General features: G+C 43.7%; 2 protein-coding genes across 5 annotated transcripts; one reads left to right on the plus strand and one right to left on the minus strand.

Moving 5' to 3' along the window:
• Nucleotides 1–13315: 13315 nt before the first annotated feature.
• On the plus strand, nucleotides 13316–13852 carry LOC147430663 (uncharacterized). Its single transcript, XM_086493570.1, has one exon. It carries the CDS (start codon nucleotides 13316–13318, stop codon nucleotides 13850–13852), a length of 537 nt encoding a protein of 178 aa, XP_086349696.1.
• A 4860-nt stretch (nucleotides 13853–18712) lies between these two features.
• Nucleotides 18713–23677, minus strand: LOC147430664 (uncharacterized). Of its 4 annotated transcripts, none has more exons than XM_086493258.1 (2): nucleotides 21771–23677; nucleotides 18713–21658 (listed from the first exon to the last, which is right to left on the minus strand). In XM_086493258.1, the coding sequence occupies exon 2, from the start codon at nucleotides 21328–21330 to the stop codon at nucleotides 20398–20400; it is 933 nt and encodes a 310-aa protein (XP_086349384.1). In that variant the 5' UTR covers nucleotides 21331–21658; nucleotides 21771–23677; the 3' UTR covers nucleotides 18713–20397. The 4 variants fall into 4 exon arrangements, with proteins under 4 accessions (XP_086349384.1, XP_086349386.1, XP_086349385.1 ...); XM_086493260.1 differs by having other exon boundaries at nucleotides 18713–20724; nucleotides 20818–23677; XM_086493259.1 differs by having other exon boundaries at nucleotides 18713–21629; nucleotides 21771–23676.
• Between the last annotated feature and the right edge of the window lie 2002 nt (nucleotides 23678–25679).

Genomic DNA, 25679 nt, shown 5'->3' on the forward strand with positions numbered 1-25679 from the left:
TGTTGTCCTACCCGTACACATGTGGGCCCCACGTAACCACCTGGCTCTGGAAAATGGGCAATCCTTTATTCGATGCACCATGTATGTGTATGTACATATGCGCAATCCCTTTCTCCAAAAAACTCCTGAAATAATTTTCCCATCCCCTAGCCTGCTAGATCATTCATGATCAGCAGAGCAGCAAAAAGAGATATGAGACTCGCCGCGTCACAGGTCTCTTGATCCCTCACACACATTACTTGTTCTACAGACATCTCATCTTGCTTCACCATCATTAACCTGACATGATACAATTTAAGACGCAAACCATTTACCCTTGACTTATGTAGAATCCCATCCAGGTTAGCCAACTGGTATGTACCATTCGGAAAACACTCCACTACCTTGAAAGGGCCTTCCCACTTAATTTGAAACTTCTTTTGGAAGGTGTTGTCCAGCTTACTGTTGTAGTGCAAAACCAAGTCATGCTTCTTGATACCCTTTTGACCTTTTCATTTATCTTTGCCAAAGCTTTATCCTGCATCTGCCCATAATGTTCCAATGCACTCATCCTATCCAGTTGAACCTCCTGTAAAAACTGTAAGAGCCTCTCTTTGAATGCATCACTAGGCGGCCCAAGCAACTTCTCTAGCATCTTTACTGCAGGCAACTCTACTTCCACAGGCAATAGTGCTTCCTTTCCATACACCAAATGAAATGGAGTAAACCCTGTACCTGTCTTCACCGAAGTACGATAAGCCCATAATGCACTAGGCAATTCCAAGTCCCAATTCTTTCCTTGGTGCTCTGTCACTTTTGAAAGGATTTGTACCAACTCACCATTGAATCTTTTATTTAAGCCATTACACTGCGGGTAATAAGGAGTGGTATGCTGGTGCCTAATCTTCATCTTCGCGCATAAATTTAGCTCTAAATCGTGGCCCCTTATCTGAAAGTAGCTCTAGTGGCACCCCAAACTTGCAACATATCTCATCATACACAAATTTTGCCACATCTTTGTAGTGACTGCAGTCAAAATATAGGTTTTCCCCTGCTTGTGATAGGTAGCGGGCCTATTGCATCAATTCCCCACTTTTCAAACACATCAAATGCCATAATGGTTTTTCGTAGCTCTGGCTTCAACACTCTCTCCCCAAATGCTTGACACCTATTGCAAGACCTACACCAATGGTGAACATCCTTGTGCAAACTAGGCCATACATACCCCTCTTGCAAGATCTTATGCAAGGTGATCTTTAGAGCAAAATGGCCGCCACATGCGCCTTCACGATTCTCTTCCAAAACCCTATAAAGCTCCTCCCGCCAAGGTACACGTCTCAACACGAGATCAACCCCTTTCATGTATAAGACATCACCAATCAATTTGTACCTGTATGCTCTACGCACAAAACCATACTTCTTAGACTTCTGAATGTCCTTTGGAATGATTCCTGTTAGCAAAAACTCCTCTTCTTGAGCCAAACTTTCCCGGCCATGATAAAGAGGTAAATTGGTCCTCAACACAAATAGCTCCCCAATCATGCTTTGAGCTGCTTCATGTGCCTCTCCGTTAAGAGCACGTTCAATGTGTCTAATGCTCCATGTTTCAAACTTTTTTAACAGGTCTTTAATTCTGAAACACATTTCCTTCAATGAGGTATTCTTGCTCTTCCACACACCCAGAACTTGCTTCACAACTAACAGGCATCACCTTTTATGCTCAACCTTCTAAGCCCATGCTTCAAACAAATGTGTAATCCGGCTTCCAAAGTAGCGTATTCAGCCTCATTGTTACTATGCGCATCCAACTTGAACCCTCTCTTGCATACTAACTTCCTCTATGGATCATAAAGTGCTATACCCCCTGAAGCCGCATCATGGCTCTTCTTGTATGAGCCATCAAAGAACAAAACATGTGCATTGCTGATCTGTGGCACTTCTTCAACTACCTTTCTCACCACCTCTTCCTTAACAAGAAGGGGATTCTCCTTGTAAGTCAACAAATCAGCTAGGGTAGCCCTTGTATTGTCTTCCACTAGAAAAGAGAACTCGAACTCTTGCAGCTCAATTACCCATTTCTTCACCACATTTGACATGTTAGTGCCATTAATTAACTGTGGCAAAAAGGCATAACTCGTCAAGAAAACGAAAGGTCGTGGTAGCAAGTAACGACGAAATCGTCACAAGCAAATATTACAATGGCCATCACTAGCTCTACTTCCGAGAATTTTCTCTCTACTACCAACTTCACTCGGTTTGCACAATACACTGGCCTCTTATAATGGCTGCCCTTCCCCTTTTGCAATAACATGGCGCCAATGGCATCATCCCCTACTGATGGATTTACATAGAACGCTTTCTCCCAATCAGGAGCCTGCATGGCTGACAACCCCCCTAACGCCTCTTTGACCTCTTGAAACACTTCTTCACACTTGTCATCCCATTGCAATGGATCATGCTTTGCCACTTGTTGTAATGGATAAAGGAGCTGCGAAGACAATGGAATAAACCGCGCCATGTACTTCACTTTGTGTATAAAGGGTTCCAATTGTTTTGTACTCGTAGGTGATGGAAGAAGAATAATAGACTTAACCTTGTCTGGATCAGCCTCAATGCCATTTTCTGACACCATATGGCCCAATAATTTCACCCTTAGCTGTGCTAAATGACATTTCTTTGGATTTAGTTGTCCTCCACATTCATCATATCGAGCCAATACCATATGCAGCTTCTCATGGTGTGCAGTCCTACTGCTGTAGACACAAAAGTCATCCATAAAGCTTTAACACAACTACCAATGAATGGTTCCAACACCCAATTTGCTCTTTCTTGATAGAAATATGGTCCATTTGACAACACAAATGGCAATACCGTGTAGCAATAGCAGCCCCATGGCGTAATGAAAGTTGTCTTTGTTCGGTCTTTAAGAGCAATCTTCAATTGAAAATAGCCTGAAAAACCATCACACACACTGTACCTCTCATAACCTGCCACCACTGAATCCAAGATCTGATCGATGAATGGAAGAGGATATGGGTTCTTCTTAGTGGCTGCATTTAAGGGCTTAAAATCTACAATCCTCCACTTTCCATCCTTCTTTGGGCTGACTACTACTGGACTCACCCATTCTGTGGTTTCCACAGGGACTATGAACCCTGCCTTTAATAACTTGTCCACCTCTTCCCTCAAGGCTTCCATCTGCTCTTGACCCATCCTTCTTAGCCTTTGCCGCACTGGCTTAGCACCTTCTTTCAGCTCTATGTGCATCTCTTCTCCCTTGAACCCTCTGATCTCTTCATATGAAGTAATGAACAAATCAGGAAAACTAGCCAACATATGCAAATATATCTCCTTCTCCATAGCTGAGAGGTTTCCACTGATCATTTGTGTTATCAGTTAGTGCTTCTTTGACATTTCAACCTTGGTTTGCATCAGCCCTTCAATCACTTCATAAGGTCCTTCACTTTCATCTTCAACCTCATTTGCAAATGCGACTAAACCAGACTCCTGGATTTCTTTATCCATCAAAAGAAATGCAACGTCAGCATCCTCATCACTGTTGATAGTGCTATCACTGTCCTCATCAGACACTGTGGAATAGTCTTCATCACTAGACTCATCCTCATCTTCATAAAGCTCCTCTAATCGTTTCCTTGTGTCCATATTATAAAGCTTCTTGGCACCTGTCTTTCCATAGAGGCTAATCGTACCACGTCGCCAATCTTGAACAACTCCCACTGCACGTAACCATGGTCTGCCCAGTATAATAGAATATGCTCCCAACCCCGTTGGCATCACATGAAAATCAACCACCGCCTTTGCATCATACACCTCCACTTCTAAGCTCTTTACAACACCCAAACATTTTACTTTTTGATGGTTTGCCAATCTGATCCGGAAGCCTGACACCCCTGTCACACTGTAAGACCCATCTTCTCAATGCATGAGTGTGTTGGCACAGATTTGGATCCCACCATCAACATAACCCGACACTTGTCCAAAGACTACCCATGTACTTGAATGCATGGTGCATGTGATTGGATAGGGGGGAGAGGGGTCCAGTGAGCTTGAAGTATGTGGAAAATCTACAACTAGCCCCAAGCAAGCAAGGGGGGTGCTGGGGGGATATACACCACACACACACACACACTCATTTTGTGGATCATTCTCACTTGGTGAAAGTTGAGGAACCCCACCTCCTTCTCCAAGCTTGTGAGAAGTGAGAGCCTACACCAACACTCTTGGCTATGGAATGCAAATCCAACCAAGATCTATGCTTGAATGCTTAAGCTTGCCCTCTTCTCCATATTCATTACTATGCTATTATGTATGCTCGCAAGAAGAGTGATGATAAGTGAGGAACTATTTCTTTCTCCTATGGAATGTTTCTTCTCCCTCTTCCATATCCTCATTTCCCGCTAGCTCTCTCCACCTTCGAAGGTGTTTGAGGCCTTGGGACTGAGACTTGGGATGATTAACGCTTTCTGCAAAGTTTATGTTATGTTTGTGATGCATGAAGCTTTCCATCTTCATTGCATCACCTAGGTCAAGGAACACAAAGATTGTATTGTACCAAGTCTCTCTTGATGAGAGAAACTATAATACAAATGTCTATTGGAGGGGGGACCGGCTCCGTATGAATCTGGTCCTCAACTATTGTCATGTTCTCTAAACTCTCTCTCTTAAAAAAATATTGTTCATGCCAAGTTAACTAAGTACCATGTTTATGTTGCTACCATCAATTAATTTCACCCGCTATCCTCACAAAGTAATCTCACAAAAGTGCTTCATCTAATTTCCTAATTCCGCTACTCTCAAAGTTCATAGGCCATTTCCATTACAGCTGATAAGCTCCACTTGCCAGGCAAAACTGCCCCATATCCTTCTCATCACCATTGCCATCACCATATCCTCTTGTTGAGCCCAACTTGTAGTAGAGCTTGGTATATAAGTGTCAACATCTTGTACATGCAAGTGAAGCAATTGGGGAGTCCCTTTATCAAGTGAGCTTCAACAGGGTGTTTTTTATAGCCAACGGCCTGTTGGAGAGAGAGAGAGAGAGAGAGAGAGAGAGAGAGAGAAGAATTAACAAAAACACCTCATGTCATGCGAATTCAATAATTTTTCAAAAACATATATCTTTAGTTCTTAGAATCGTGCAAGACAGTTTGTAAGCTTGGCCTTTACTGCATCGTGTTGCATGGCTACTATCCCCGACTAGTGGCCATTGGTTCCCCTTGAACCCAATTCCCACTGCCCACCTTGGCACCCTTTATTTGGAAATTGGCATCTGATTTTTTCAACTTGTAATCTGGAATAAGAACCCGATCGACCATTGCAAGCAACTGAAATAGTTGCAAAAATTGACATGTGTACTGATAGCCGTTTTTTCGGCTATTCCAAATTGTCATAGTGAGTTACCTCACCCTACCAAATTCACTCAAACACTATGGCTATCCCTACCATTTCACTGTAAATAGGCGTGTGTGAGTTAGGGGACTTTTCCCATATTTTCTTAAAAACCCTCAGCTAGCTAGTCACTGGGCTAGTTGAGTCAAAAAAATAAAAAATATTATGGCCCATTTGTGTGTAAATATTGCATTATATATTTGGCCTAAATATAGGGATTCTTATAATTATTCTGGTATTTTATTTAAATATTTATACTTAGGTGTGTGTTTTATTAAATCTATGTACACCTTCTTTCATCCTCTTTACCCATAAGTATATTTTGCCAATATGTACATACTTTAACCTCATATTTTTCTTTTATACAAATCACTCCCACATTTTCACCCTCACCCTCGTGAAAACAAAAAATTGATTTCTACTCATTGGTTACGTTTATTATATTATTTACTTGCATACCTTTTCCTCTTTCACCCAAAATAATTCAAGGAGGGACCATATCATATGATTCCAATATCTTTCCATATCCATAACTCCTCCATATTTTTATAATTATTTTTACTCATTATTCTAACACCATGTGCTCATTGAGCTAAAGTCCATGAATAGTCCATACACTAGTCCCACCATGTATATATTTCTTTATTCACCAATAATCTTCCTCCATGCATGGGTCAAGGGCAACTTGGATGCTTTGTATTATAATATGACAAAGGAGGGGCTCACTCTTGGATGCATTGTACAAATTCAACAAAGGAGGGGGCCACTAAAAGACTTTTGCAGGCATAAAAAATAGGCTTTTTGGTGAGAATTTTGGCACCTATCTCCACTCTGAATTTGGAGCGGTGGTCAAAAGAGAAAATGTAGCCCACGCTCTGAATAATCACCTCAAATTTTTTCATGATTTTTGGAGCTATCAGCGGTGAGCTATGATTTTTTGAGTGGACCCCAGTCTGCCCACTTTTCTCACAAGTAGCCCTTAGTCTTCTCTCACCCTTCCACACACCTACTCACTCTTACACATCCCTCCCTCTCCTTCCCTCACTCAAACCTGCAATTTCCATGGCTTCTCCCACTCTCTTCACCATTACCCTTCTCTCTCATCCCTATAGTTCTTTTATGAACCTCTACATACATACACCCTCTCCATGTCTCTCTCTATTGCTTCCATGTTACAATTTCATTTACCTCTCCTAAAAATATCTAAAATTCAGCATCTTAACCATGATAACTTCTACAAATTGAGGATTTTTCATCAACAAATCCTCTTTTCATCGTGGTGGTCAACCGTGGCGGTGGCGTAAAGAAGCGAAGAAGAAGAAGAAGACCAGCGGTCATTTTTTCCACAATCTACACAAGGGTGAGTTCAAGCTTCTTCAAAGCTTCACCATCTCAATGATTCTCTTTTAATTCACCCCTCTTCCTTCATCAAATCAACTCATCCTACCCATTGTAAATGTATCACTAACAATTCTAGTGATTATTACCACTAACAACTAACTTCTCTTGTAAAAATGCACCCACACTATCAACATATGGAGTAGGCAACCGCACAAGTAAACCAAATTCACTCACTCCCATGGAAGTTTCTCTCCTTTCACCACATCAATAATTCTCTTACTTGAGCCCACATCCATGTGACTCAAGAGAAAAGAGAGACCCCATTCTCATTTGAAATTCATAATCCTTGATCTAACCTAATAAAATTGATTAGGCTTAATCCTAATCAAGGCTTCTAAAACCTATAAATAGAACCCATTCCTCCTTGTAAAAGACATCACTATACCATTGCACACTAGATTGAGCGTAGCACACGCCAGTTCTATCTTGGTTGTAAAGAGAGAGTAAGCTTTCTATACACCATCACTTTGGTGCATAGAAAAGCTTGAGCTAGTTTGAGTGAGTGCGAGTAGAAGATATTCTTCCTACCATTGTTGTATCTACCCCAACATCAATGAATTGGTAGTTTTGGGTGCAATTCATGTCCAAAGGCTCATGCTTCTCCTCCAATTTGGCTTGGCAAACTCATTCAGCTTCATAAGGTGACTTGTTTCATTGAAGGTTGTTGTTTTGTTACTTGTGATTCATTGGCTATTGTTTGGCTACCATTGTAAGAGGGTGGATGGTGAGAGGGCTCCCATAACCCTAAGACAATGTGCTAGTGATGCTATAACCAAATCTTGTCACTTGATTCAGCAAGCTCTAAGTTCCTTTTTGTACAAAATATAAAGTTGAAGCTAAGTTGTACACCATCTCTCTCTCTCTCTCTCTCTCTCTCTCTCTCTCTCTCTCTCTCTCTCTCTCTCTCGTGTTTTAGTGTGTGAGAGTGTTCCATTGGTGTTAGGGTTAGTGTAAATTCCTTGCTTGTTTGTGGGTTGCTCTAACGATTCTTCTCTTTTGCGTCCTAGTTCGCTCTTAAACTAAGTGGTGCCCCTTGTGTAGTTGGGATTTGGCTGTGGGTTTGTTGTTTTGGTTTGTGTTGTGTTTTGTCCCAGCCCCATTGAGCAGCACGGGAGCCTTGAAGGGTGTCTAGAGGTTGCTCTTCTTGTTGCCCGCCCCGGACAGCCTCAATTTTGGTGCCCCCACAGAGGATCGGCTTGTGTATGTTTTGTGAAGGCTCAACCTTTAGCATAATCAAGTAGCTTGCATGAATCACGAGAATTTGTATGATCCCTTCATTCCCATTGCAAGGCAAAAGGTACACATAATTGTTAGTACTAAGTTGCAATTTCAGCGAGTAATTCGTAGAATTTTAGGTCCTCTTAGGTTGGTAGAGATAAACGCATCAGTAAATCCTTTTATCTTGCCTCTCATTAGGTACGACCTTAGTTTGGACGTCTATATTTTTGTTTTGTTTTAAGAATTAGGTCATGCATAGACCATGGATAGTGGCCCAGGAATACATGTTTTTCCCTTTCATTTCACTCCACACATTAGAGTAAACATTGCAATTAGTAGAAAAATCCATTTTCAACAACGTATGGTATTCATGTTTGGTGCCCAAAGAGTAGGAGAAATTCTCGCGTCACCAAACCCTGTCATTCTACCTCTTATTGATTATCATAGGTCATTTGATGTGAATATTTTTATTTTGTTGTAGAATAGATTGCAATTTAGAAAATAATATTGTGTAAATCTTTTAAAGAAAGAAAAAACAAAAACGCGTCACTTTGAAATCAATTCAATGGAGAGCCAACGCCAAATGTCTGGATATCCTCTTTTCTTTGGAGAGCCTGGAGAGGATGCAGAATTATTTCTAGCGAATTTCAAGATGTCTTGCCGTATCAAGAGGATAGTAACTGATCAAGAACGTGTAGAAATGTTTGAGGTGGTCCTTAGGAAAGATGCTAGCACTTGGTTTGACTCTTTGCCTGAGGAAGTTAAAGGGAATTACACTGAAGTTTTGAATCGTTTCAAGAAATACTTCTTTGATCCCCAAAACACTCAAAAATTATGGCAAGACATTGTTTCTCATAAGCAAAAAGACTTAGATCACTACTACTTGTACAAGCAAGAGTTCCTACGTCTTTGGGCTCTATGGATATGAAATGTTGCTAACCCTGGTGATGGTGCAGAATTTCTAAAGAAGGAGAGATTCATAGCCGGACTCTTTCCTGACCTTAAGGTAAAAGTTGAGGCGGGTGCACCTGCTATCTTTGATGCAGCTGAAACTAGGGCTGCTGAGAAATATAGGAAACTCAAGTGCTTAAGGGGGGAGGTTCCAATAGAAAGTCTTAGACCCAAAGGTAAGTCACAAGCATCAACATCTAAGGAGCTTCCTGACGTAACAGCGGAAGTGATTGAGAAGTTAAATGAATCTTTAAGTAGCTTGTCAATTCACCTTGCACAAGCTGTAGGTCCAAAGGGACAAGCAAATAAGTCTGAAGAGCGAGACCCACGACCTAGGAGAGTCTTGCAATGTTGGAATTGCGGTGAGTCTAGACATGGGATGTATAATTGTCCTTGGCCCCGTGGGGAGCGAGGGAGACCTAACTTGAATTACCCAGTGATGAATGCAGGTGAAGGAACTAGTCAGCAACCACGGCTTATACAAAGGCCAAATGGAGCAAGACCACCTCCACAAGGAGTGGAAGGAGTTCCACCTTTGCCAGACCCAAACGTGCATGTGGTAGAGGTGACAAATTCAAGAGAGGTTGACATGGAAGCAAATGGCATTAAGCGTGGCCGAGGGAAAGGTAAGGAGAAAGAAGGAGTTACATCACAAAGTGACCATGGACGAGAAAAGAAGGCAAAGGAGACCAAGGAAGCTAAGAGGACTCGACGTCGTATCAACCTCCAAGACTTTCCTCTTGGACATGGAATGGCGCCATACAACCTGTTGGAAGACATGAGAGGTAAGGGTCCTGATATCTCATGGCCTCAATTTCTTGCATTATGTCCACAAGTTAGGAGGGATTTAACAAGGGCAGTTAGCACTAGGAGATAGGTAAAAAAGAGTGTGCCTGTTGTAAAAATTGCACAAGCTGAAATGAATGAGGACATTACACCTGTGCTAGATTGTTACATAAAAGGGAGATTGGTTAGGAAAGGTCTAGTGGATGGGGGTGCACAAATTTGCATCATGACAGAGGGACTCATGCAAAAACTAGTCATGCACATCCATGAGACACCTAAAATTAAGGTCAAGATGGCAAACAATAGCAAGGCTAGGTGCGTAGGCATTTGTAAAAATGTTTTTGTGGAGGCCTTTGGCATTAAGAAGGCAGTGGATTTCTATGTCATGTCTACCAAAGGGAATGGTTACCCATTTATCCTAGGGAGACCATGGCTAATGAAAATGCGAGCTTTGCAGGATTGGGAGAGTGGAAAGCTAATTTGCAGGAATGACAATCATAAGAAGGTTGTGTTTGACATGAAGGAGCAACGCCAAGAGGAGGTCCATGAAGAATCATCTCAAAGTGAGACGGAAGAAGATTGGACTGAAAACACTTCAGAAGAAGAAAGTAGCGGCAGCATTACTGAAGAGGAGTCTTCCATCGAAGTCATGGGGGTAAGGTTTAAGCCAAACAACCAGGAAACCTCTTCTCGAGGTTTGGAAGAGGTAGGTACTCAAGAGAACCAAAATGTGCAAGATGAAGAAATGTTAGATGGTATGTTGTCTACAACACTTACAAAGGACAAAAGAGAGGAGTTCAAATGTGTGCTAAGGAAATTTCCTAGGCTTTTTGCTAAAGACTACACCGATGTGCGTGGAGTAGATGCTGTTCAACACAAAATTGAGTTGAAGCCAGAGGCCACACCTAAGGCTCAGAAGCTACGAAGGCTAGGAGTCATCAAGGAGCAGGCTTTACTCAAGGAGGTAAGAAAGCTTCTAGCAGCAGGTTTCATTTATCCAGTGGAGAATTCAGAGTGGGTCTCTCCCGTTGTTGTCACTCCTAAGAAAAACGGAAAGTGGAGGGTGTGTGTGGATTACCGTCCACTCAATGAGGCAACAAAAAGAGATCACTTTCCCCTCCCATTTCAGGATGAGATACTAAATGAGGTAGCTGGTCATGAGAAGTACACTATGTGTGCTTGCTACTCAGGCTACTTTCAAATAGGTATCGCATTGGAAGATCAATTGAAAACAACCTTTATCACTCCTTGGGGTTGTTATGCTTTTAGAGTCATGCCATTTGGTCTGACAAATGCTCCTGCAACATTCCAACGTTTCATGAACATGGTGTTTCAAGCATTCTTTGGAAAGTCAATTAGGGTGTTCATTGATGATTTCTGCATTTATAGCTCAAAATCATTGCATCTACAAAGGGTAGAAGAAGGATTAAAGAAGCTCTACGACATGGGAGGTCAACTCAACCCCGACAAGTGCCACATAAGTGAGGATGAAGTGATCTTGCTCGGTCACAAGGTTTCCTATAAAGGTATTGAGGTGGATCCTTCAAAGGCAAAGGCTCTTATTGAGCTCCCATCACCGAAGAGTCTTAAGGAGGTCATCTCTTTCATTCAGAAGGTGAAGTATATGTCACGCTTCATTCACTTAGCCTCGGAGTTGCTTCATCCTTTGCAAAAGTTGACACAACAAGTAGAATTTGCATGGTCTGATGAGCTTGAAGAGTATTTTTGTAACATTAAAGTCATTTTGTCAGAGCTACCAACACTCATACCTCCTTGTTGGGAGTACACATTCTTTGTTAGCTCTAGTGTTGGAAGGGGAACAATTGGTGCTTTGTTGCTACAACAAGATCCCCACAGTACAAGGATGCGACCCATCTACTTTGCTAGTAGGGTCATGAATGCTTTGGAGAGAGACTACACAGAAGCAGAACTCATGATGCTTTTTCTCATGTTTGCGGTGAGAAAGTTTAGATCCTAACTGCTACCAAAACCTTTTGTAATTCTCACTGCAAAAAATTTGTTCCCTTGGGTGTCATCTCAAATGAATCTTAGTACTAGGATCTCAAAGTGGATTATGGAGTTGCAAGAGTTCCAATACTCTTTCAAGGTAGAAGATAGTGTGCGTGCACAATTGGCAGGGATTCTCACTTATAGGGTACATGAGAAGGAAATTAAGGTGTCTCAAGTAAAGACCCTACCATTGCCACCACCAAAAAGTATTCCCAATGCTTTTACCCTGTTCTTTGATGGAGATTTTCGACGAGCCACAGGGAAAGCAGGGGGAGGGCTAGTGTTGCTCAACCCAAGTGGAGAGGTGGTCATGAAAGAGAAGGTCAATCTACCAGGTTCAACTAGCAACAATGAAGCAGAATACGACACACTACTTCATGGTTTGAAGATGTGCATTGGACAAGGGATAAAACGTCTCATGGTAAAGGGAGATGCACTTCTCATTGTTAAACAGATTTTAGGCATTTGGGCATGCAAGAATGAAAGCTTAAGGACAAAAGTTCATGCCATTCGTAGGATGTTTAATCAATTTGAAGAAGTGCAACTATATCATATTCCGAGGAAACAAAATGAAGATGCCGATTTACTTGCACAACAAGCACTTACATGTGTTGAGAGAGAAGTGCAGGTCATCATGGTGGCAGCAGCTGTCAAGCAACCGAGATACCAGGGATTGGAGTCATTGGCTCCCATTATTGGCTACATTTTGGAGGGTGAGTTTCCACAAGACTTCACAAAGGCTCAGAAGAGGAGACTCATGAAGAAGGCAAGTTTCTATCTCTTCCTAGAAGGCTCCCTCTATCAAAGAGGGAAGGATCAAGTGTGCAGAAGAGTACCAACTATCGAGGAAATTCCAGCCATTCTAAAAGGTTTGCATGAAGAGGCATGTGGTGGTCATTTTGCCCAAGAATCAACTGTGAAGAAGATTTTGCTTGCCGGATATGTTTGGCCAAGCTTGCACATTGATGTTCAACATTGGTGTAAAAGCTGCCACAATTGTCAGATTAATGGAAACAAGCGTCTGATACATGGTCCACGTCAATTAGTCCTTGCAAATGGTCCCTTTGAAAAATGGGGCATTGATGCTATGGGTCCATTGCCCAGGACTAAAAATGGAAAATTGTATATCTTGGTGGCCATAGACTACATGACTAGGTGGGTGGAAGCACAAAGTGTGGCAAAGGTAAATGAGAGAACAGTGAGCAAATTTGTGTACACTCACATCTGTTGTAGATTTGGCACACCTTTGGAGATTGTTTCTGATAATGGTCCAGGGTTTAGAAAGGGCTTGCTCATAGAAGTCTGTGAAGAACTTCACATTCTACATTGTCATAGTACACCCTACTATCCCCAATCCAATGGTCTGGTAGAAAAAGCTAATGGTGTCATTGTAGGCATCATTAGAAGGATGGTGAGAAACAAGACAAAGTTGTGGGATGATTTCTTGGATGGTGCCTTGTGGGCGTATCGAACCACATATAGGGAAGCCACGGAGTTTACACCATTTCACTTGGTCTATGGTCAAGAGGCTTTACAACCAATTGAGCTCAACATTCCAACAATGCGACTTCATGGCAAAGCAGCACAAGATGATCAAGAAGCATGGATGGATCGACTTCTTACCTTAGCTGAGCTTGAGTGGAAAAGAGAAGCAACATACGAGTGCTACAAGAGGAAAGCTACACAGGCGAAGGAGAAGCTTGACAAGAAACTAAAGGACAAAGGCATCAATGAAGGAGATCTTGTGCTAAGGTATGACAATCGACTCGATAATCGTTTCGATGCCAAATTTGAAACTAGATGGCAGGGGCCATACATAGTTAAGAAGGCTTTCAATTCAAGTTACTATCAACTTATGGACTTGAATGGGAAAGAGCACTCCAGAAAGGTAAACGGGTATCGCTTGAAGCCTTATTTGAGTCGAATTCTACCAAAGGATCTACCAAAGATCTGTCAAAGGGCAGTTGTCTCATGTAAGTATTGTTACATGAAGTACCAATGTAACTCCAGTCAAAATGCCGAGGGACCAAAAAATGAAGATCTTCTCAAGAACTCTGAAGCACTCTCTTTGGAAAAGATGCTCTATGATGGTACATGAATGCACCATCATCCTAGGGGAGGGCTAATGATAGCCGTTTTTTCGGCTATTCCAAATTGTCATAGTGAGTTACCTCACCCTACCAAATTCACTCAAACACTATGGCTATCCCTACCATTTCACTGTAAATAGGCGTGTGTGAGTTAGGGGACTTTTCCCATATTTTCTTAAAAACTCTCAGCTAGCTAGTCACTGGGCTAGTTGAGTCAAAAAAATAAAAAATATTATGGCCCATTTGTGTGTAAATATTGCATTATATATTTGGCCTAAATATAGGGATTGTTATAATTATTCTGGTATTTTATTTAAATATTTATACTTAGGTGTGTGTTTTATTAAATCTATGTACACCTTCTTTCATCCTCTTTACCCATAAGTATATTTTGCCAATATGTACATACTTTAACCTCATATTTTTCTTTTATACAAATCACTCCCACATTTTCACCCTCACCCTCGTGAAAACAAAAAATTGATTTCTACTCATTGATTACGTTTATTATATTATTTACTTGCATACCTTTTCCTCTTTCACCCAAAATAATTCAAGGAGGGACCATATCATATGATTCCAATATCTTTCCATATCCATAACTCCTCCATATTTTTATAATTATTTTTACTCATTATTCTAACACCATGTGCTCATTGAGCTAAAGTCCATGAATAGTCCATACACTAGTCCCACCATGTATATATTTCTTTATTCACCAATAATCCTCCTCCATGCATGGGTCAAGGGCAACTTGGATGCTTTGTATTATAATATGACAAAGGAGGGGCTCACTCTTGGATGCATTGTACAAATTCAACAAAGGAGGGGGCCACTAAAAGACTTTTGCAGGCATAAAAAATAGGCTTTTTGGTGAGAATTTTGGCACCTATCTCCACTCTGAATTTGGAGCGGTGGTCAAAAGAGAAAATGTAGCCCACGCTCTGAATAATCACCTCAAATTTTTTCATGATTTTTGGAGCTACCAGCGGTGAGCTATGATTTTTTGAGTGGACCCCAGTCTGCCCACTTTTCTCACAAGTAGCCCTTAGTCTTCTCTCACCCTTCCACACACCTACTCACTCTTACACATCCCTCCCTCTCCTTCCCTCACTCAAACCTGCAATTTCCATGGCTTCTCCCACTCTCTTCACCATTACCCTTCTCTCTCATCCCTATAGTTCTTTTATGAACCTCTACATACATACACCCTCTCCATGTCTCTCTCTATTGCTTCCATGTTACAATTTCATTTACCTCTCCTAAAAATATCTAAAATTCAGCATCTTAACCATGATAACTTCTACAAATTGAGGATTTTTCATCAACAAATCCTCTTTTCATCGTGGTGGTCAACCGTGGCGGTGGCGTAAAGAAGCGAAGAAGAAGAAGAAGACCAGCGGTCATTTTTTCCACAATCTACACAAGGGTGAGTTCAAGCTTCTTCAAAGCTTCACCATCTCAATGATTCTCTTTTAATTCACCCCTCTTCCTTCATCAAATCAACTCATCCTACCCATTGTAAATGTATCACTAACAATTCTAGTGATTATTACCACTAACAACTAACTTCTCTTGTAAAAATGCACCCACACTATCAACATATGGAGTAGGCAACCGCACAAGTAAACCAAATTCACTCACTCCCATGGAAGTTTCTCTCCTTTCACCACATCAATAATTCTCTTACTTGAGCCCACATCCATGTGACTCAAGAGAAAAGAGAGACCCCATTCTCATTTGAAATTCATAATCCTTGATCTTTCCTAATAAAATTGATTAGGCTTAATCCTAATCAAGGCTTCTAAAACCTATAAATAGAACCCATTCTTCCTTGTAAAAGACATCACTATACCATTGCACACTAGATTGAGCGTAGCACACGCCAGTTCTATCTTGGTTGTAAAGAGAGAGTAAGCTTTCTATACACCATCACTTTGGTGCATAGAAAAGCTTGAGCTAGTTTGAGTGAGTGCGAGTAGAAGATATTCTTCCTACCATTGTTGTATCTACCCCAACATCAATGAATTGGTAGTTTTGGGTGCAATTCATGTCCAAAGGCTCATGCTTCTCCTCCAATTTGGCTTGGCAAACTCATTCAGCTTCATAAGGTGACTTGTTTCATTGAAGGTTGTTGTTTTGTTGCTTGTGATTCATTGGCTATTGTTTGGCTACCATTGTAAGAGGGTGGATGGTGAGAGGGCTCCCATAACCCTAAGACAATGTGCTAGTGATGCTATAACCAAATCTTGTCACTTGATTCCGCAAGCTCTAAGTTCCTTTTTGTGCAAAATATAAAGTTGAAGCTAAGTTGTACACCATCTCTCTCTCTCTCTCTCTCTCTCTGTCTCTCTCTCTGTCTCTCTGTCTCTCTCTCTCTCTCTCTCTCTTTCTCTCTCTCGTGTTTTAGTGTGTGAGAGTGTTCCATTGGTGTTAGGGTTAGCGTAAATTCCTTGCTTGTTTGTGGGTTGCTCTAACGATTCTTCTCTTTTGCGTCCTAGTTCGCTCTTAAACGATGTGGTGCCCCTTGTGTAGTTGGGATTTGGCTGTGGGTTTGTTGTTTTGGTTTGTGTTGTGTTTTGCACCAGCCCCATTGAGCAGCACGGGAGCCTTGAAGGGTGTCTAGAGGGTGCTCTTCTTGTTGCCCGCCCCGGACCGCCTCAGTACCATCCTTTCCCTAGGGTTGAAAGGACGGGATTTGCAGGCGAGAGGATTAAGCCATACCTGATTGCATGTCATGTACTCCTCTATCCTTGACGTCTCATGCTTACCCCTCTAGCCAAAATATGCTCACCTTCTAGCTCCCATAGTTGAAACGACCGGAACCCAATCTCAAGCATATGCAAGATCACCATATGATGCACCTTTCTTGGCCATGTTGCTTGGGTAGAGATTGTTTTTCACTAACATAAACATGGATGCTATTGCAATTGTCTTTGTCTCATGGGCCAACCTCAGTAGACAAACATGGCCTCCCCCCTCCCCCCAACTCTCTCTCTCTCTCTCTCTCTCTGTACTGCTTTGCAGGCACACAAAAAGGCCATTTGACTTCTCCAACTTCTTTTGGTCAAACCTAGACACACATGGTTTTGTATTCAAAAAGAGACGGCAAGAAAGAGAAAAAATAGAGAGATATAAATTTTAATTGCTCTGTAATTTCCTCTAAGTCTCTTGCTACACCCTAAAGTAGGTGCATAGAAAGCCACATGCAATACTCCTACTACAACATGAAAGAGGTTAAACCTGAAGCATGATTTAAACCATGAGAGAAAGATGGAAAAACAAAGAGATTTCCATGCGTAGTTGTCTTCCATGCTTGTGATTTTATAATAGAAAGGCAACACACACACACACACACACACACACACACACACACACACACACACACACACAGAGAGAGAGAGAGAGAGAGAGAGAGAGAGAGAGAGAGAGAGAGAGAGAGAGAGAGAAGGTACCTTTATCGTGATGGTTGGTGTTGTATGCTTGGCAGAGATGTGGCTTGTAGTGGGCAAGCTCACATTGTCATGAACTTGTCCTTTTGTGGGAGGAAGATCTTAAGATCTCTCTCTCTCTCTCTTTCTTCTTCTTCTTCTTCTTCACCTTCTTTTTCTCTCTTTGTGTGCATGAGAGAGCCTTTCTACGGGCTGCTTTACCTTCCTTCTAATGTCATATCAGCAATAGAGAGAGAGAGAGAGAGAGAGAGAGAGAGAGAGAGAGAGAGAGAGAGAGAGAGAGAGAGAGAGAGAGAAGTGTACCTTAGGCCAAAAATGCTACATGTGATAGACAAAATGTTATACTCCTGAATCTGCTGCAAAACATGAGACAAAGATATGAATACTAGATTGCGCGAGAAAGAAAGGCTAACTCTATGGAAAGTCTCCATGCAGAAAGATGCAATCAAAGAAGGGAACTTGGGTGGTAGGAGGAGGATGTCTTGTTGTTACTACAAAGCAGGGGTGAGAATGGCCCAACGTTTGGCAAATGACATCCATCACCTCTTTGCACATAGAGCCCGTCTTCTTCTCCCCAAAACACTTTAGTCTTGCCAAAGTCTTGAGACCTACCCTCTGGCCTTACACTTCACTCATCGCTATTCTCCACCTCGTGTGTTTCATTGTCATCAACTCAACTGGCTTCTCCACATTCTGTGCGGTGCATTGCACATGCTTGTTCATTGATAGATATCTATATGGTGTTGGCAAAGCTTAGTTGTACATGAACACCTTGGTGTTAGGCGCACTTCTTCGGCAGTCTCTCTTGCATTGTATTCACGATGATCTCTCTCTCTCTCTCTCCCCCCCCCACCCAATCGCCCAACCGCAAGGCCCTCATCCCCACCGTTGGCCATAACTATGTCCCTGTCCTTGGTCTGGTGATGGAACATTCTCTCACCACTTGCGTGGAGAATACCTGAAGCACATGTCTTTTGTTTGAAAAAAGGACTTGCTGCCACGTTGGAAAGGGGGAAGTAGGAACAAACCCAACACACTCTACACTGCCTCTCTATAGCCCAGGAAATATCCGGCACCCCTAACCACACAGAAACTCATAAGCACACACACTTTTTTGTAAAACTCCACTCCCAGGCTCTCCTTTGAGCATCATCGATCACACACTCACACATAAACACCTCAGCACCACAAGCCCATCAAAAACATCATCATATCCCAACATCATCGATGCATACAACTCCCCAATCGGTAAACGCACTTACAGAGGGAGGCGACACACGCCTCGACCACTCATACAAGTTGCCCGCACAATTTCTCTCCCTCCCTCTTTCAACACACACAAACCTACAGCCACCGCTATCACGGGTATACGACAAAAGATGAGTTGCAGATGAAATTGATGGCAAACTCGACAAAAAACACAATCCAACTATGTATCACATAAATACAACCAAACACAATGATGGCGAGTTCGATATTTGCCGGCTTCATAGCAAGATGCTTCATGCAGATAATTGATCCTCTTCGCACTGGCGATCTCCTTCAAAACTTTCTCAAAGCAGCTCTATTGGCGGCTTTAACTGCGCCAGAACCTATCCCTCGGCTTGTCACCACTAACCCCTTTCTATTCTGATGTCTTGGCGACTTGCAGCCCGTCGTTGATTTGCTTGTGACCCTCAAGCTTAGCTAGACCTCGCCTTTATGTGGCGCAGTCCAAAGACAATGTGCAATGACCTCCTCCTCTTCTGAATTCCTCTTCTTGCCTTCACTTGGCAGCAGCCTGCCGCGTTATCTGGCTCGCCACAAAGCCATGACGGCACCTACCAATCCGCAGTCTCTCAGCCCTTTTCAATTGCAGCCCTAGTTGGCGACCTCCAAAGCCTTGGCCCACCTCGCTTCATGCAATGCAGCAGCGTTACATTCTCTTGCCCTTTGCTGCACCTGATGGGCTCACATCACCATTATGAAAGTGGCCCCTTATGGCTTTAACCACCCCTCGGCCCTTCTGCAGCTGTCGCTCGGTACAGGCCATCCTCAGCCCCTACCACTGCCGTGCTCGACGGCCTTGCTCTCCCCATGGCGTGCAGCTTCTCCCTCTTCTTTCAGTTTGCGGGCCTTGCCCCGCAGGCAACTTCTCCTTCGGCCTTGGGCCACCTTCCTTACTCAACAGCCCCATCACCTTCCTGTAATCCTCCTCCCTATGCTCTGCAACACACGCAACCTCACCTAGTCTATAGCCGCTCTCTTAGGCTCCTTGCTGGCTATGGCCGGCCCAAATTTGCATATCCTCCCCTAGTTGGCCTCGTTTCCCTTCATGTCGTGCCCTTTACTGGCACTCTACAACACCCCCTCTTGCACTGAAACTCCAAGGCGGCCATGCACCACCACACAGTCAGATTCTAGCCCCCATGGCCCTCCTCCTCCTCACCTCCTGTAGTCCTCGCAGCTCCTGGCCTCTTCAACTTCGCAAGCTCAAGCCCCGAGCTGCCCTTATGTCTTTTGGCATGCCACCTCGTGGCCCTTCTCCCCATGCAAACCTCCATCTGGCGCCCCTTGCCTTCAAGCAGCCCCAATCTCCAGCACGCCAGCCCGCCATGCAACTCCAACTGTAGCGCCAGCCTTCAACTGCAGATAGACATACTCGATTTTTTTCATGTTGAATCCGAATTTAATCTTTTAAAATTTCCCTTGCTTCGCTTTGCTTCACACGTCCACCACGACGACCATACTAAACGACCAAAAGCGTCCATCTTCTGCAATAATAACTCATCGGCGATGCACTGAGGTTGAGCTCCTCCCAAGATCTCCAAATGCGAAGCCATAAAGGCCGAGCCACAAAGCTCATCGAAGGCTACACTTTAAGCCTCGGTAAAAATTCCGACTAGTAGAGCATAAAACCATCATTGACCTGCAACACACTGTATCTGGCATACACACCATAGTCGCACTTGTTCCAATCTGCACCTATCAAATGCATCAACAATCTCCCATCAACCTGCACAACCTCCATATACTTGCTGTTGGCTATTCCGCGGTTGTCGCTTTCTTGGTGTACCATCATTGCCCAACCCCTCGTTGAGCATTCATGCTCAACCACATTCTTATTTAGGTAAACTAGGATTGCATGAGAAAAATGATATATAGAGACTACATAAGTGGTATAGAGATAGAGAGAGGAAGAAATTAGCGGTTGTCCACTCCTTCGTGATCAATGGAAAGCCACAGGCTCTCCCAACTTTGATGTAAACTCTACCAAGATCAAATACATGGCATTGAACACAACCATCTGTCTCTAGTACATGCATAATCAGCCATTTTTTTGCACCTGTAAGCCCAAAAATCAACCTCTCGTGCAACTTGACATAACATCGACCTTCAACCTGTATCCATACGCCGGCTTCATTTACAAAACAAGCCTGTAAACCAACCTGTGAAGCATCAGCACCATACACCATCATCGTCTTAGAGATTTCCATAGCATACCTCTCATCACGAGAGCTTTGCAAACCGTGAAAAACTACCTGTAAAGAAACTTTCAAAAGTATGTCCATCAATAGCAGAACACCCACCTTTGGCAACCTGTCTTCCACTACCATTGCTTCTTGGACAAACCAACCTACCTGCTCCTCAAGCATACCATCTATTGTAGGTCCTTCGAATGGCACAGATTCAATACCTGACTCACCATGCCAACCTTCGTGCACCATAACCTGTGATGCTTCATCTTCAACCACTTCATGCGAGAGCAAATCGGATTGCTCGACCACCTTTGCCTGCTCTTCAAGGACATCTTCTACAACCATATGATCTGCTAAGCGAAAAAGAAAGCCATGATCTATTACCTCGTTCTCTGGTATGTTGACATCACCAACACCTTCTGAAATGCACTGCCGCTCTGCAACACGATGAGTAGGGCAAGGTTGCCCAACCCCCTCGTTAGCTTCTTCTTGCACAGCTTCGACCATTGCTTTGCCAATATCTTCAAACTTATCCTGTGATCTTTGATCCATAGCTTCCTTTGATTCTTCATGCATACACGCTTCTACCAAGACCACATCCTTGATAGCCGGGGGCTAACAGACTCTTGTATAGTAGCACACGAAACTGGAGGCACAAATTGAAATGAATGACGAGAATGGCTTACCAATGGCAAAGCAGCTACCTCTTTGACGCTCGACCTTTCTCTTGGCACATGATGAAGCTCCGTTGTCGAGCTATATCCATAAATTGCAGGTTTCAACAAGCCCATCTCCAACTTCTTCTTTGCTTTCCTGCTCTTAGCCTTGGCTAAGCAAACCATTTGCGCATAGTCCTCTGCACCACCACACTCGACCTTCTCCTTGATTCGCGGATGCAAGCAGGCTAGAAATTATTCTCGCTTGAAATGATCTCCATTTTTAACACATGTAACAACAACTAATCTCTCCCAAATAGATGCAAATTTACCCAAAAACAAAGCAAAATCTTCACTTACATCCTGCTTTAGCTTGCTCAATTGCTCACCCAAGTCCGATGGAGAAACCCGCTTCTGAAAAGCTTCAACAAACTGTTTGTGAATCTCGCTTAGTGACTGACGATTTGCAACCTTCAATCCTTCAAGCTAGGCTTTGCCTTGTCCTTGTAGAACAAATGGTAGGGCCTTCAATTTGGCTTTATGTCCACAAAATTCTCAATTGCAATAGGTATAGCTCCAAATCGGAAAACCAATCTGCAGCCTCTTCTTCTCGAGCAAGCACCAAGTCAATATCATACATCATCTTCAGGCTTTAAAACTTCACCGAGGAGCAATCAGTAGATCCTCAGTGGGGGCACCACTGATGGAAAGTGGGAAGTAGGAACAAACCCAGCACGCTCTACACTGCCTCTCTATAGCCCAAGAAATATCCGGCACCCCTAACCACACAGAAACTCATATGCACACACACTTTTTTGTAAAACTCTACTCCCAAGCTCTCCGTTGAGCATCATCGATCACACACATAAACACCTCAGCACCACAAGCCCATCAAAAACACCATCATATCCCAACATCAATCGATGCATACAACTCCCCAATCGGTAAACGCACTTACACAGGGAGGCGACACACGCCTCGAACACTCATACAAGTTGCCCGCACAATTTCTCTCCCTCCCCCTTTGCGCACACACACACACACACACACCCGGAGCCACCGCTATCACATGGGTATCCGACAAAAGATGGGACGGAGATGAAATTGATGGCAAACTTGACAAAAAACACAATCCAACTATGTATTACATAATCACAACCAAACACAATGATGGCGAGTTCGATATTTGCCGGCTTCATAGCAAGATGCTTCATGCAGCTAATTGATCCTCTTCGCACTGGCGATCTCCTTCAAAACTTTCTCAAAGCAGCTCTATTGGAGGCTTTAACTGTAGAACCTATCCCTCCGCTTGTCACCACTAACCTTTTTGTATTCTGATGCCTTGGCAGCTTGCAGCCCGCCGTTGCTTTGCTTGTGACCCTCAAGCTTAGCTCAACCTCGCCTTTATGTGGCGCAGTCCAAAGACAATGTGCAATGGCCTCCTCCTCTTCTGAATTCCTCTTCTTGCCTTCACTTGGCAGCCACCTGTAGCGTTATCTGGCCCGCCACAAAGCCATGACGGCACCTACCAATCCGCAGTCTCTTAGCCCTTTTCAATTGCAGCCCTAGTTGGCGACCTCCAAAGCCTTGGCCCACCTCGCTTCATGCAATGCAGCAGCGCTGCATTCTCTTGCCCTTTGCACCTGATGGGCTCACATCACCATTATGCAAGTGGCCCCTGATGGCTTTAACCACCCCTCGGCCCTTCTGCAGCTGTCGCTCGGTTCAGGCCATCCTCAGCCCCTACCACTGCCGTGCTCGACGGCCTTGCTCTCCCCATGGCGTGCAGCTTCTCCCTCTCCTTTTAGTCCGCGGCCCTTGCCCCGCAGGCAACTTCTCCTTTGGCCTTGGGCCACCTTCCTTACTCAACAGCCTCGTCACCTTCCTGTAATCCTCCTCCCTATGCTGTGCAACACACGTAGCCTCACCTAGTCGATAGCCGCTCTCTTAGGCTCCTTGCTGGCTATGGCTGGCCCAACTTTGCATGTCCTCCCCCAGCTGGCCTCGTTTCCCTTCATGTCGTGCCCTTTACTGGCGCTCTACAGCACCCTCTCTTGTACTGCAACTCCAAGGCGGCCATGCACCACCACACAGTCAGATTCTGGCCCCCACGGCCCTCCTCCTCCTCACCTCCTGTAGTCCTCGCAGCTCCTGGCCTGTGCAAGTCCCCAAACTCAAGCCCCGAGCTGCCCTTCTTTTTTTTGGCATGCCACCCCGTGGCCCTTCTCCCCATGCAAACCTCCATCTGGCGCCCCTTGCCTTCAAGCAGCCCCCAATCTCCAGAACGTCAGCCCGCCATGCAACTTCCTGGCTCCAACTGTAGCGCCAGCCTTATAGACATACTCGGTTTTTTTCATGTTGAATCCGAATTTAATCTTTTAAAATTTCCCTTGCTTCGCTTTGCTTCACACGTCCACCATGACGACCATACTGAACGACCAAAAGCGTCCATCATCTGCAATAATGACTCATCGGCGATGCACTGAGCTTGAGCTCCTCCCAAGATCTCCAACTGCGAAGCCGTAAAGGCCGAGCCACAAAGCTCATCGAGGGCTACACTTTAAGCATTGGTAAACATTCCGACTGGCAGAGCATAAAACCATCATTGACCTGCAACACACCGTATCTGGCATACACACCATAGTCGCACTTGTTCCAATTTGCACCTATCAAATCCATGATGAATCTCCCATCAACCAACACATCCATATACTTGCCGTTGGCTATTCCACGGGTGGACGCTTTCTTGGTGTACCATCATTGCCCAACCCCTCGTTGAGCATTCATGCTCAACCACATTCTTATTTAGGTAAACTAGGATTGAATGAGAAAAATGATATATAGAGACTACATAAGTGGTATAGAGATAGAGAGAGGAAGAAACTAGCGGTTGTCCACTCCTCCGGGATCAAATGGAAAGCCATAGGCTCTCCCAACTGTAATGTAAACTGTGCCAGGATCAGATACATGGCATTGAACACAGCCATCTGTGTCTAGTACATGCATAATCAGCCATTTTTTTGCACCTGTAAGCCCAAAAATCAACCTCTCGTGCAACTTGACATAACATCGACCTTCAACCTGTATCCATACGCCGGCTTCATATACAAAACAAGCCTGTAAACCAACCCGTGAAGCATCAACACCATACACCATCATCGTTTCACCTGCTACAGAGCTTTCCATAGCATACCTCTCATCACGAGAGCTTTGCATACCGTGCAAAACTACCTGTAAAGCAACTTTCAAAAGCATGTCCATCAATAGTATAACACCCACCTTTGGCAACCTGTCTTCCACTACCACTGCTTCTTGGAGAACCAAGCCTACCTGCTCCTCAAGCATACCATCTATTCTAGGTCCTTCGAATGGCACACATTCTATACCTGACCCACCATGCCTATTGGCGGCTTTAACTGCAGAACCTATCCCTCGGCTTGTCACCACTAACCCCTTTGTATTCTGATGCCTTGGCGGCTTGCAGCCTGCCGTTGCTTTGCTTGTGACCCTCAAGCTTAGCTCGACCTTGCCTTTATGTGGCACAGTCCAAAGACAATGTGCAATGGCCTCCTCCTCTTCTTGCCTTCACTTGGCAGCCACCTGCAGCATTATCTGGTAGCCTGGGACTAGGACTTCCTTGCGGAGAGAGAGAGAGAGAGAGAGAGAGAGAGAGAGAGAGAGAGAGAGAGAGAGAGAGAGAGAGAGAGAGAGAGAGAGAGAGAGAGAGACGACGCCCAGGTCCAGAGAGAAGTGCCTTGGCCGTTGCTTTGCTATTGCTGCGGGAGAAGGGCCTATAATAAGGGAGAATTATTGAAATGCCACCTCTGATAGCGCTGCGTACTATGACCTCTAATTTGTGGATATTCCCAAAATACCTCTATAAGTTCATTGTCTTAAATTCCCAAAATGCCCTTCAAATTTTCCAAAATTCCCAAAATACCCCTGGTTGTGACATGAATACCTCCAAAGATTTAAAAAATTGTAGCTTTTCATAAGCAACTGATTGTTTATCAATGCAAGAGCTAAAGATATAATTTGAGTGTTGGTTTTGTACGCTTTGGAGATGAGTTACTTCATTATTTTTTGGGATCTTGACTACCAAAATAGACACAAAGGTATTTTGGGAATTTCCACAAATTGGAGGGGTAATTTGGTAATTTTCCCTAATAATAATAGAGAAAGGGACTTCGGTCCCCTCCCCTGGCTATGTTGTAAGCAGAAGATAGATCAGGTCATTGTCTGCTAGAGCCTAGCGACACAGGTGGACAA

This window comes from Adiantum capillus-veneris, chromosome 21, assembly GCF_014529385.1.
Source record: "Adiantum capillus-veneris isolate H3 chromosome 21, ASM1452938v2, whole genome shotgun sequence".
Lineage (NCBI taxonomy): Eukaryota > Viridiplantae > Streptophyta > Polypodiopsida > Polypodiales > Pteridaceae > Adiantum > Adiantum capillus-veneris.

Excerpts from the sequence above, each read along its gene's own strand:
- LOC147430664 (XM_086493258.1), bottom strand. The coding sequence starts at position 21,330 with ATGCATGAAGAATCAAAGGAAGCTATGGATCAAAGATCACAGGATAAG.
- LOC147430663 (XM_086493570.1), top strand. The coding sequence starts at position 13,316 with ATGCGACTTCATGGCAAAGCAGCACAAGATGATCAAGAAGCATGGATG.